This window comes from Ranitomeya variabilis, chromosome 4, assembly GCF_051348905.1.
Source record: "Ranitomeya variabilis isolate aRanVar5 chromosome 4, aRanVar5.hap1, whole genome shotgun sequence".
Taxonomy (NCBI): domain Eukaryota; kingdom Metazoa; phylum Chordata; class Amphibia; order Anura; family Dendrobatidae; genus Ranitomeya; species Ranitomeya variabilis.
In genome coordinates, this window is record NC_135235.1 from 401,640,536 (window position 1) to 401,653,499 (window position 12,964).

Consider the following 12,964-nt stretch of genomic DNA (forward strand, 5'->3'; position numbering starts at 1 on the left):
TGGGATAAATAAAAATATCCCCCATGTGGTTCATGACATACAGTTACTACATAGAAGCCTTCAGTAGGTGGCGCTACCCTCTGGTATACTGTTATTAAATAGAACCCTTCTGTAGGTGGTGTTACCCTTTGGTGTACTGTTATTACATACACCATGTTCCAAATTATTATGCAAATTATATTTTTCTCGGATTTTCCTAAATGGTCGGTGCAAATGATAGTCTAATAAAAGTCATCACCCGTTAGATTATACATCGAATTTTATTGAAGAAACCTCCTAATAATAACAGTATAATCTCCGAAATGAATAAAAACTCAAAATGCACTGTTCCAAATTATTTGGCACAGCAGAATTTCTAAACATTTGATATGTTTAAAAAAAATGAAAATGCTCATTTGTGGAATTTTCAGCATTAGGAGGTCACATTCACTGAACAAAAAAAGCTATTTAACTCCAAGACATCCTAACAGGCCAAGTTACATGTTAACATAGGAAGTCTTCTTTGATATCACTTTCACAATTCTTGCATCCATTGAACTTGTTAGTTTTTGCAGAGTTTCTGCTTGTATTTCTTTGCATGAAGTCAGAATAGCCTCCCAGAGCTGCTGTTTTGATGTGAACTGGCTCCCACCCTCATAGATCTTTTGCTTGATGATACTCCAAAGGTTCTCTATAGGGTTGAGGTCAGGGGAAGATGGTGGCCACACCATGAGTTTATCTCCTTTTATGCCCATAGCAGCCAATGACTCAGATGTATTCTTTGCAGCATGAGATGGTTTATTGTCATGCATGAAGATGATTTTGCTCCTGAAGGCACTTTTCTGCTTTTTATAACATGGAAGAAAGTTGTCAGTCAGAAACTCTATATACTTTGCAGAGGTCATTTTCACACCTTTAGGAACCTTAAAGGGCCCTACCAGCTGTTTCCCCCATGATTTTGGCCCAAAACATGACTCCTCCACCTCCTTGCTGACGTTGCAGCCTTGTTGGGACATGGTGGCCATCCACCAACCATCAACTACTCCATCCATGTGGACCATCCAGGGTTCCTCGACACTCATCAGTAAACAAGACTGTTTGGAAATTAGTCTTCATGTATGTCTGGGCCCACTGCAACCCTTTCTGCTTGTGAACACTGTTTAGGGGTGGCCGAATAGTAGGTTTATGCACCACAGCAAGCCTTTGAAGGATCCTACACCTTGAGGTTCGAGGGACTCCAGAAGCACCAGCAGCTTCAAATAACGTTTGCTGCTTTGTAATGGTATTTTGGCAGCTGCTCTCTTAATCCAATGAATTTGTCTGGCAGAAACCTTCCTCATTATGCCTTTATCTGCATGAACTCTGTCTGTGCTCTGTTTCAGTCACAAATCTCTTCACAGTATGAAGATCACTCTTAAGTTTTCATGAAATATCTAATGTTTTCATACCTTGTCCAAGGCATTGCACTATTTAACGCTTTTCAGTAGCAGAGCGATCCTTTTTATTTCCCATATTGCTTGAAACCTTTGGCCTGCTTAATAATGTGGAGCATCATTTTTAAGTAGTTTTCCTATAATTATCTATATTAAACTAATTATCACGTGTTTAAGATTGATTTCAGTGATCCATTGAGCCCTGAGACACAATACCATCCATGAGTTTATTTGATAAACAAAACAATTAAATCTTTGACACTTAAATCCAATTTGCATAATAATTTGGAACACAGTGTAGAACCTTTCAGTAGTTGGCGTTACCTTTGGTGTACTGTTATTACATAGAACCTTTCAGTAGGTGGCACTGCCCTCCAGTCCTTTTATTACATAAAACCCTTCTGTAGGTGGTGCTACTCTCAAGCATACAGTTACTACATAGACGCCTTCAGTAGGTGGCACTACCTGTTGTGAATTCTGTTCTCGAACTCCCTCCGGTGGTTATGAATGGTACTTCGGTGAGTTCTGTCCATGGACTCCCTTTGGTGGCTGTGAGTGGAGCTGCTGGCTCTGAGGTTCTTTCCTCAGCTGACCTCGTTTGGTTCTAGGCTGCTGCTCTATTTAACTCCACTTAGATCGTTACTTGATGCCAGCTGTCAATGTTCTAGTACTGGTTAATTTCTCTCTTGGATCTATCAGATGACCTGTCTACTCCAGCAAAAGCTAAGTCCCTGCTAGCTTATTTGTTTACCACTGTTTTGCTTGTCCAGCTTGCTACTATGATTTTGCCCGGCTAGCTGGAAGCTCTGGGATGCAGAGTGGCACCTCCTCGCCGTGAGTCGGTGCGGGGGTCTCTTTTGCACACTCTGCGTGGGTTTTTTTGGTAGTTTTTTATGCTGACCGCAAAGATACCTTTTCTATCCTCAGTCTGTTTAGTTATGTCCGGCCTCCTTTGCTGAAACCTATTTCATTCCTGTGTTTGTGACTTCCATCTTAGCTCACAGTCAATATTTGTGGGGGGCTGCTTATTTCTTTGGGGAATTTCTCTGAGGCAAGTTAGGCTTTATTTCTATCTTTAGGGATAGTTAGCTCTTAGGCTGTGAAGAGGCGTCTAGGCAGAGTCAGGTACGCTCCACGGCTATTTCTAGTTGTTTGTGATAGGATTAGGGGTTGTGGTCAGCAGAGCTCCCACTTCCCAGAGCTTGTCCTGTATTACTAGTTTGCTCATCAGGTCATTCCTAGTGCTCCTAACCACCAGGTCATCATAACAACTACCCTCTGGTTTACTGTTATTACATAGGACCCTTCTGTAGGTGGCGCTACCCTCCAGTATATTGTTATTAAATAGAACCCTTCAGTAGGTTGTGCTACCGTCCAGTATACTGTTATTACATAGAACCCTTCTATAGGTGTTGTTACCCTTTTGTGTGCTGTTATTACATAGAAGGCTTCAGTAGGTGGCACTACCTTCTAGCCCTTTTATTACATAGTACGCTTCAGTAGGTGGCGCTACCTTCCAGCACTGTTATTACATAGGACCCTTCAGTAGGTGGCACTACCCTCTGGTATACTGTTATTACATAGGACACTTCTGTTGGTGGTGCTACCCTCCAGTATATTGTTATTAAATAGAACCCTTGTGTAGGTGATTTTACCCTTTGGTGTACTGTTATTACATAGAACCTTTCAGTAGTTGGCGTTACCTTTGGAGTACTTTTATTACATAGATAGAACCTTTCAGTAGGTGACGCTACCCTCTAGTTCTTTTATTACATAAAACCCTTCAGTAGGTGGCGCTACCCTCCAGCCCTGTTATTACATAGAACCCTTCAGTAGGTGGCGCTACCCTCCAGCCCTGTTATTACATAGAACCCTTCAGTAGGTGGTACTACCCTCAAGCATACAGTTCCTACATAGAAGCCTTCAGTAGGTAGCACTACCCTCTGGTATTACATAGGACCCTTCTTTAGATGGTGCTACTCTTCTGTATATTGTTAATAAATAGATCCCTTCTGTAGATGGCGTTACCCTCCAGTATTCTGTTATTACATAGAATCCTTCTATAGGTGGCGCTACCCTCCAATATTCTGTTATTACATACAGTGCCTTTTGAAAGTATTTGTCTCCCTGGAACTTTTCAACCTTTTCCCACATATCATGCTTCAAACATAAAGATACCAAATGTAAATTTTTGGTGAAAAATCAAGAGTCTTGAGCTAGAGTTAAAGCTTGTAACATCAGAGGAATTCATTGTTTAGAAAAATATTTGTAAAATGCAAATGTAAGGCCATCTAGTCCAGGGCTCTTATTGCCCGGTAACTCTCTGATTGTGGCCAAGAGTAGTACATTAAGAGAGAAATGATCTTCCAAACTCTCAATTGTCTCTGAAGTCATTTTTTTATTTTTTATTTTTTAGAAAGGGGAGACCATGGTGCTGGAGGGCCCTGCTTTTGGGGTTGGAGGGGGTAGTTTATATAGCTTAGAGTAATAGGTTTGGAACATGTTTGCTATTTCCAAGACAGTGTGTACTAGTTTATGTCTGAGCTCTCTTAGAGCCCAGAGCCTTGGCCAGCATCCTCCGAGGTTTGTTACTAAGACCAACCTGAAGACAATGCCTATGGGAAGCATCAATCAACTGTTTGGCTTCTAGTCTAGCTTTAAGGGAGTCCCTAAGATTTTCGGTAGAAAGTGTTTTTTTTTGGGCCAGTTCTAAACTACCGTAGCAACTTTCTGAAGAGCTGTTTTGATGTCCTGGGCTCTGTCTTTTTTGATCCTTGAACCGTGTTTAATGAACACCCACCTGAGAACAGACACCCGCGAGCTTCCCATTTGAAAATTGGGGCTGTGTTATCAGTGTCGTCGCAGGTCTCGACCTACTCTCTGATGAGTCCACTGTAGAGATGATGTCACGGCACCGGAGAGATAAGACACAATACACCAGGGCTGTATCTGAAGTATCTCTAGTCTTTAATAAGCTTACACACACTTTTTATGCATTCTTGTGTTGGAGGCGGATTCCCCATGTATTGGCTAAGCGTCGGAGTGTATTACTCCCTTGCCTCCCTACGGTTTCGCAAACATATTTTACACAGTACATTATTCGTTATTTTACCAAGGACATTCACTGCTACAATTAGTTCTTAGGAATCAGCGATAACAGCACAATGAAGAATAGTGAATTATGTCTTGTTTTTCTGACCTCTAATAACACTTATACAAAATGGAGGCAAGCAAAATAAAATGGATCCTGCTCTAACATTCCCCCATTTTATTCACTATTCTGAATAAGCTGTACTGTTTCCTGGCCGGAGGATTTGTTAGTATATATCATCATCAGCTATGTGAGTGCAGAATTTCCCAGCGCATACTACACCAAGGACAGAAAATACAGAGAAAACTGGAACGCAGCTACATGCCCCCTCCATAGCAGAGATAAGAAAATCACAGCATTCCTCAACACAGAAGAAAACAATTGCGCAGATATTTGACTCACCCTTTTCATCAGGTATTTTAGAAATTTCACACAGAAACGGAATACAGCACTTCTCAGACTTAATTAATTTCTACAAAACCTTCATCACACAAATTCAAAGTCTTCTTATTCTACAGAAACTGATTATCTAGCAGGGAGACCCTCTGTCCCAAATTTTTAACTGTTTGCTTTTCCGACACATTAATCTCAGTCACTTTCTCAGTTCCTTCTTGCACCACAAAACATCCAGTTTTTCGTCATAGTAATAGACAACTTTCCTTTTTTCAACGTGACAAAAACAGAATTCACTTCCTCTGTTGATCCTCAATTTGCTCTATATCAACCACTCAACTTGAAGTAGGTAAATCTTTTACCAATCTTTCAATCACACTGATAACCCAACAATCACTTACAAGTTTCCTTCCAAAACTAGGCACCATATTTCACCTTCAACTTCCAACTTCAACTTACAATATTTCTTTCTACTGCAAAACAATATTGTTGCTTTAAACAAAACACAGATCTCCCAGTACATACAGAGACACACTTAAAAACTATTTTGAACACTATATATGCAATAAGGACAATCGCAACTATATGCAATAAGCTTTGTAAAATCCCAGCTACCCAGCCCCCGATCCCCTTAAACCAATTGGCTGGGTTTAGGAAAGAGAAAGCATCTGACCACCAGCTGTCCGACGGTAGTGTTCCACAACTGAACATTGTTTGTGGCATTGTTGGCAAATGTGTCAGAACAATCAGTCCAGGCAAGCAGTTCCTCAGGTGACACAGGGATAACTAGGAAGGGGATACTTGTGGCTGACGTTGGTGAATGCGTACAGATCCAACAGTCTGATAAGGGCTGGGAATTTCTCAACAAGTCATCTATCAGTTTTCGGTGATGTTGCACAAACTTATTGTTCAAGGATGTTGGAGAATTTAGACTGTCCCATGCGATTACACATAATATCATGGAAATCGAAACCAGCCAAAACATTGTTTCCTTTATCGATTGTCGAGTTCTTTAACTCGCTTGCAGTGTGATGCGTGGATCTAACTAGATTTTCCTTCGAGCTTGACAGCTGTGGCTGTGGTCAGGAGCACTTGGTATGGTCCGTCAAATCTTGGTACCAGGCTCTTCCGGACGTGCCGCTTTATCACTACCCAGTCTCCTGGCTCCAAGGGATGGTGTCCAGGATCCTTGTCTGGGTCTGGAAGAGAACTGAAGACAGTTAAATGCACTTTGGCAAGGTGTCCATGTAAGGCCTGCACATAGCTAGTCAAATCCTGGTACTTGAGCTGCAACTGTTGTGGAAAGAAACATCCAAGATTGGGGCCCCTGCCAAACAGAATCTCATACGGTGACAGTCCTGTCTTCCTGTTTGGGGTATATCTTACTGAAAACAAAGCTAGAGGAAGGCATTCTGTCCATGGTTTACCAGTCTCTGCCATTGTCTTCTGGATTTTAAGCTTAAGAGTTCCATTTAGTCTCTCCACTTTTCCACTGCTCTGTGGATGGTATGGAGTATGCAATGCTTGACTTACCCCCAGTGCTGCCATTACCTCTGACATGATCTCTCCAGTAAAATGGGAACCCCGATCGCTTTCAATGACTTCAGGAACTCCATACCTGCATATGATCTCAGCCATCAGTTTCTTCGCCGTTATCTTAGCCGTAGCTTTGGCAACTGGGTAGGCTTCTGGCCAACCTGAAAATAAATCAATGCAGACCAACACATACTCATACGTCCCTACCTGTTATGATTGAACTGGTGGTTAGGAGCACTAGAAATGACCAGATGAGCAAACTAGTAATACAGGACGAGCTCTGGGAAGTGGGAGCTCTGCTGACCGCAACCCCTAATCCTATCACAACAACTAGAAATAGCCGTGGAGCGTTCCTGACTCTGCCTAGACACCTCTTCACAGCCTAAGAGCTAACTACCCCTAAAGATAGAAAATACAGCCTACCTTGCCTCAGAGAAATTCCCCAAAGAAATAGGCAGCCCCCCACAAATATTGACTGTGAGTTAAGATGGAAGTCACAAACACAGGAATGAAATAGGTTTCAGCAAAGGAGGCCAGACCTTACTAACAGACTGAGGATAGAAAAGGTATCTTTGCGGTCAGCACAAAAAAACTAACAAAAAACCACGCAGAGTGTGCAAAAGAGAGCACCGTACCGACTCACGGCGCGGTGGTGCCACTCTGCATCCCAGAGCTTCCAGCTAACAAGACAAAATCATAATAGCAAGCTGGACAAAAACCAGTGGTAACAAATAAGCTAGCAGGGACTTAGCTTTTGCTGAAGTAGACAGGTCATCTGAAAGATCCAAGAGAACTGAACCAGTACTAGGACATTGACAGCTGGCATCAAGTAACGATCTGAGTGGAGTTAAATAGAGCAGCCAGCCAAGGTCTAAACGAGGTCAGCTGGGGAAGGAACCTCAGAACCAGCAGCTCCACTCACAGCCACCAGAGGGAGTCCATAGACAGAACTCGCCGAAGTACCATTCATAACCACAGGAGGGAGTTCGAGAACAGAATTCACAACACCTACCCTAGGCAACTGAATATAATCAATCTGCAGTCTCTGGAATGGGTAAAGGGGTCGGGGAGTGTGTTTGGATGGAGTTTTCACTGTCCTACCCTGATTATGTGTGGCACATATCATGCAGCTCTGTACCTGCCTTTCTGCGCAGGTGGAAAACCCGGGGGCAATCCATTGTTTCTGTAGGGTGTCACACATGGCCGTCTTCGAGTGGTGCACATTCCCGTGCAGAACCTGTGCCATCATTGGGTACAGTACCTGTGGTAGGCAGACCTTTTCACCCCTCCCCCATAGTCCAGTGACGGTATCAGAGCAAGCCCCTATCTCTTGCCACCTATTTTTCTCCTCCTTACTTGCCTGTTCTTGTAACCGGGCTAAGATGTCTTTTGACACAAGTGGAGATGGTGGGGTGTCCAGGTGACGTACTTTAGAGGCTACAGGAGTGCTTGCTGCTTTCTTGGCAGCCTGGTCTGCCAGTGCGCTACCCTTTGCCTGTCCATCAGTGCCTTTGGTATGTGCCTTTACCTTTATGATGCCTGCTTGGGTGGGAAGCTGTAGTGCATTCATAAGTTGCTGGACTGCCTCAGCATGTTTAATGGGGTGGCCATTTGCTGTCAGGAAAGCCCTGGCTCTCCAGATAGGCCCATAATCGTGTGCAATGCCAAAAGCATACCTGGAATCAGTGTAGATATTTACAGTCTTACCTTCTGCTAGTTTGCACGCTTCTGTGAGCGCCTTGAGCTCTGCTTCTTGTGCAGACATATGAGCTGGCATTGACTCTGCCTTGATTACCTCATGTTCTGAGACCACAGCATATCCGGTACAGAAGCGTCCTTGGTCATCTTGGTGACGGGATCCATCTACAAAAAGCTCAAAATCAGCATTAGGTATTGGCACACTAGAGACAGTAGGGAGACCAGCCGTTTCCTGAGACATCAATTCTAGACAATCATGTGGTTTGGAAACCTGATCTTTTTCCTCTGGATCCATTCTAGAAAGAAAAAGAGTGTCCTTTTCCATGTCACCTCCCCCTCCCCCATTTGGATCCATAGGAACTGGGAGAAGAGTAGCGGGGTTTAGGACAGTGCACCTTTTCAAAGTCACATTAGTAGGCATGAGAATAGCACACTGAAGACGCAGCTGTCTGGCCATGGACAGGTGGCTAGGTTGTACTTGGTTAAGGATACTATGTACATCATGTGGGGTATGGACCGTCAGTGGGTGATCCAAAACAATCTCTGAAGACTTGTGTAGCAACAGCTGGACAGACAACACAGCCCGAACACAAGAGGGACTTCCTCTTGCCACTGTATCCAGGCGGCCACTGTAATAAGCAACAGGTCACTGTTTGTCTCCATGAAGCTGAGTCAGCACACCCGTAGCATGTCCTGCATTTTCATGAAGAAAAAGGTTAAAAGGAAGGGCATAATTGGGGATGCCCAAAGCTGGAGAAGATACAATGCATAATTTCAGAGAGTAAAAACAGTCAAGTGCCTCTGGTGTAAGGCAGAAGGGGACAGATTGCATACAGTCATATAGAGGTTGCATTAAGATGGAGGCAGAACGAATACATGGACGACAGTAGGAAGTTAGTCCTAGAAACACACGGAGGCCCTACACATTCCGTGGTGGCTGCTTGTCCATGACATCCTGTTTTCGCTCAGGGGTGAAGTGCTTTTTCCCTGGAGAGAGACAATGTCCTAGAAACACAACAGTACTTAAGCAAAACTGTAATTTTTGTTTGGATACCTTGCACCCCTGTTGATGGAGAAAAAAGAGTAAAGAGATTGTGGCCATTTTACACAGAGAACGAGAAGGAGCACACAGCAATAGGTCATCAACATACTGAATGAGAACTACTCCTTTAACATGCCAGCCTTGTGATACTGACAAACTAGGTGCAATGGAACACTGAAAAAGGCATTTGCTAAGTCAATCACTGAAAAACAAATACTGTTAACAGGTATGTGTGCCAACAAGGTGTGAGGGTTAGGAACCAAGGCAGCAAGCAGTTCTGTTGTGGCATTGACTGCTCTGAGGTCATGGACCATTCTATAATTCACCGGCTCCCCAGGCCTAACCTTCTTCTTTACTGGATACAGGGGAGTGTTGCAAAAGGACTGTGTAGGCACAACAACCCCTGATTCCAGCAATTTTTTGTAACTGTGCGTCTATTGCAGCCTCCTGAGCAGCACTCAGAGGGTACTGACGCAATAGGGGTGGTGCTACCCCTGGTTTCAATTTGACTATTATGGGAGGAACTTTGAGTTTTCCCACATCAGTTTTGCCTTTTGCCCACAGATCAGTGGGGAGTTGATCCAGGGCAGGTGCAGTGGGCGGATCACTTTCTGCAGTACTTGCAGCTGCATCCAGGGCCATAATCTTGCAGAGGGTACTGGGTTTAAGTCGAGGGGCCATAGTCACTGTTTTGTCATCATGGTAAGTAATAACCGCCTGTAGTTTCCGTAAAATGTCAGCACCTAGCAAATTACATTGTCCCCTGGGGGCTACCATTAACTGAGTCAGAATGGTCTTCCCACAAATGGAGAGGGGAATGGTTTCCGTCATTCCCAAGGTCCGGGTCGGCGCATTGAAAGGTGTGGCCATGACAATGTCGGTGGTGTCACGGAAGGGTAATGGACAATCTGAAAGCGTAATAACTGAGTTGTCAGCTCCCGTGTCAACCTGAAAGTCAGCTGTAGTTCCTCCTGGCAGGCTCACCTGTACTATACAGTCGGGGGTGGGGGGTAGAGTGACTAGAGGACACAGTTGCAGGCTGCCAGTTATCTATTCGTCGGTCTGGGGGGTAGCAGGGGTGGGAACCTTATCTGGGTATGGGTTTGTGCAACAATCTTTCCTAAAATGTCCTGGTTTCTTACATCCGTAACACAATGTAGGACCCATAGTGGGTCGTCCACGTCCTCCACCTCTCTGTGAGGGTCCACTCCTCTGAAATTGAACCTTAGTCTTTTGCTTCCGTGAGTCCAAACTGACTCCATGTGCAATCTTAGCAAGATCGCCTGGGGGGCAGGATCTCCAATCTGGTCTACTTGCCATCACCTTCTATCTCACATACTTATCAATCTCTTGCATATATGCATGACTTAACAAACGTGTCGCAGTTCTATCACCTTCACCATAACCCATATCAGACCACCGTTGTTGCAACCTGTAAAAATAATCAATGGGGAGCTCCTTCGGGTCCTGTATACAGTCTTCTAAATGCACCGATACTTCCTCCTGTCTAATCTTACAGGCTTTTTCTAGTGCCTCAACAAAGTCAGACCCTGACCTGGCATTGTTAGGTTCTCCGCCTTGGGGACCATTTCCCCCTGGGTACATTTTAAATGTCTCAGCTGTCAGTCGGGTGGAAGGTGCTTCCCCCAGGGCTGAACGCACTAACTGTTGCATGTCCTGTCTGGTTGCCTGGTAAGTGTGCTGTATCACCCCACACTGTATGGCAAAAGTCACAGGTTGGTTAATGTCTGGCAGCTGGGCAGTCAAAGACATCTGTTCTGTGGAGACCATGGCTGATACCTACTAGCAACATGGTAAGTCGGAGATCCACTGTCAGCTGCGCCGTGTGGGTTTTCATGAAGTCATGCCATTTACCTGAATCTAATTCCCCTGAGGGGTGGAAGCCTCCTGCCTTCAAGAACACACTAACCTGCTTCTGGGATTCCTTCCCTTCTGGACTATTCTCTGGACTAATTCTCTAGCACTATGGAACCCTGTACTTAGTTCCCAATTCTATTGCTAGTATACTGGACTCTGGACTAATTCTCTAGCACTATGGAACCCTGTACTTAGTTCCCAATTCTATTGCTAGTATACGTGCAGGCTGAAAACTTATCAGATGGACCTTTCCTCCTCACCTAGAGTAGGCTATGTCATCCTGCGTTAGCCCTATACATGCAGGCTGAAAACTGATCAGACGGACCTTTCCTCCTCAGCTAGAGTAGGCTATGTCATCCTACGTTAGTCCTATACATGCAGGCTGAAAACTTATCAGACGGACCTTTCCTCCTCACCTAGAGTAGGCTATGTCCTCCTGCCTTAGTCCTAAACCTAAACTATAGGTTTACTGTGCTTACAGGTTATTGTATTAGCTTGCTTCCAAGATTGATAACACAGGTATATGAACAGACAAGCAACAAACACTCCACAAGCACAACATACAAAAAGTCAATCATTTTAGTCTAACAGTGGAGTCATCAGTAACCACACAATGAGGGTTAACATATGGGTTCAAGGGTACCTGAGCCGGGCAAAGCCCGTGATTTTACCTGGTCCCGGTTGACTAGAAGCAGGGGAAAACCCGTCCACAAGTGGAATGACGTAGGCAGAATATAATCAGTATTCTCACCCCAGCGCTGTGTGATGCCACTAGTCCCGGGAAGTCCCCTGGTCCATTACTGGAGTCGGCCGGGTCTCAGATGAAGCACTCAGGTCCCTGTTCGGGCGCCAGAATTGTTGTCGCAGGTCTCGACCTACTCTCTGATGAGTCCACTGTAGAGATGACGTCACGGCACCGGAGAGATAAGACACAATACACCAGGGCTGTATCTGAAGTATCTCTAGTCTTTAATAAGCTTACACACACTTTTTATGCATTTTTGAGTTGGAGGCGGATTCCCCATGTATTGGCTAAGCGTCGGAGTGTATTACTCCCTTGCCTCCCTACGGTTTCGCAAACATATTTTACACAGTACATTATTCGTTATTTTACCAAGGACATTCACTGCTACAATTAGTTCTTAGGAATCAGCGATAACAGCACAATGAAGAATAGTGAATTATGTCTTGTTTTTCTGACCTCTAATAACACTTATACAAAATGGAGGCAAGCAAAATAAAATGGATCCTGCTCTAACATCAGCTTAGTACTCTAAGATAAAATTAGTTTGGAAGTCTGTATATCAGCGTTAAGGTACCTTCACACTAAGCGACGCTGCAGCGATACAGACAACGATGCCGATCGCTGCAGCGTCGCTGTTTAGTCGCTGTGTGGTCACTGGAGAGCTGTCACACAGACGGCTCTCCAGCGACCAACGATGCCGAAGTCCCCTGGTAACCAGGGTAAACATCGGGTTACTAAGCGCAGGGCCGCGCTTAGTAACCCGATGTTTACCCTGGTTACCAGCGTAAATGTAAAAAAAAAAAACAGTACATACTCACCTTCTGCTGTCTGTCACACGTCCCTCGCCGTCTCCTTCCCGCACTGACAGTGAGAGTAGGTACCTTAAAGGAGCAGTATACTGGTGCATGATCGGACCAAAGTATATTGCCGATATTAGTAATTAGTATGAGTGAGCCAGGGCAAGACATTGTGCTGAATAAAGATATCCAGCCGGCTGTACGAATCCTGAGGAGGAGAGTAGAAACTATAATCTCTTTTTGGGAGGTGTTGAAGTCTCCTTGTATCATATACTTGGAGTTGCAGTAATTCCTTCCTAATACATTTAACAACCGCATAGGAAAGATAGGATCGTCCCTTGGAGTTGTCCAGCTTGGGATCTAGGGTGGAGT

The 12,964-nt window shown here is 44.4% G+C and overlaps 2 protein-coding genes across 5 annotated transcripts in view; one reads left to right on the plus strand and one right to left on the minus strand.

Moving 5' to 3' along the window:
• LOC143764914 (oocyte zinc finger protein XlCOF7.1-like) overlaps positions 1-12,964 on the plus strand; it is a 69,677-nt gene that overhangs the window by 30,991 nt on the left and 25,722 nt on the right. The gene's annotated exons all lie outside the window — the stretch shown is intronic.
• LOC143764908 (protein NYNRIN-like) lies at positions 5,325-8,953 on the minus strand. The gene is made up of 2 exons (XM_077251010.1): positions 7,441-8,953; positions 5,325-6,635 (listed from the first exon to the last, which is right to left on the minus strand). Exons 1-2 carry the CDS (start codon positions 8,585-8,587, stop codon positions 5,938-5,940), a joined length of 1,845 nt encoding a protein of 614 aa, XP_077107125.1. The 5' UTR covers positions 8,588-8,953; the 3' UTR covers positions 5,325-5,937.

What these genes read in the sequence shown, in the direction of transcription:
- LOC143764908 (XM_077251010.1), bottom strand. Translation starts at nt 8,587, where the DNA reads ATGGCCAGACAGCTGCGTCTTCAGTGTGCTATTCTCATGCCTACTAAT. An exon ending in TATTCAGTTGCCTAGGGTAG is followed by an intron (nt 6,636 to 7,440) that starts GTGTTGTGAATT and finishes CATAACAGGTAG; the next exon opens with GGACGTATGAGTATGTGTTG.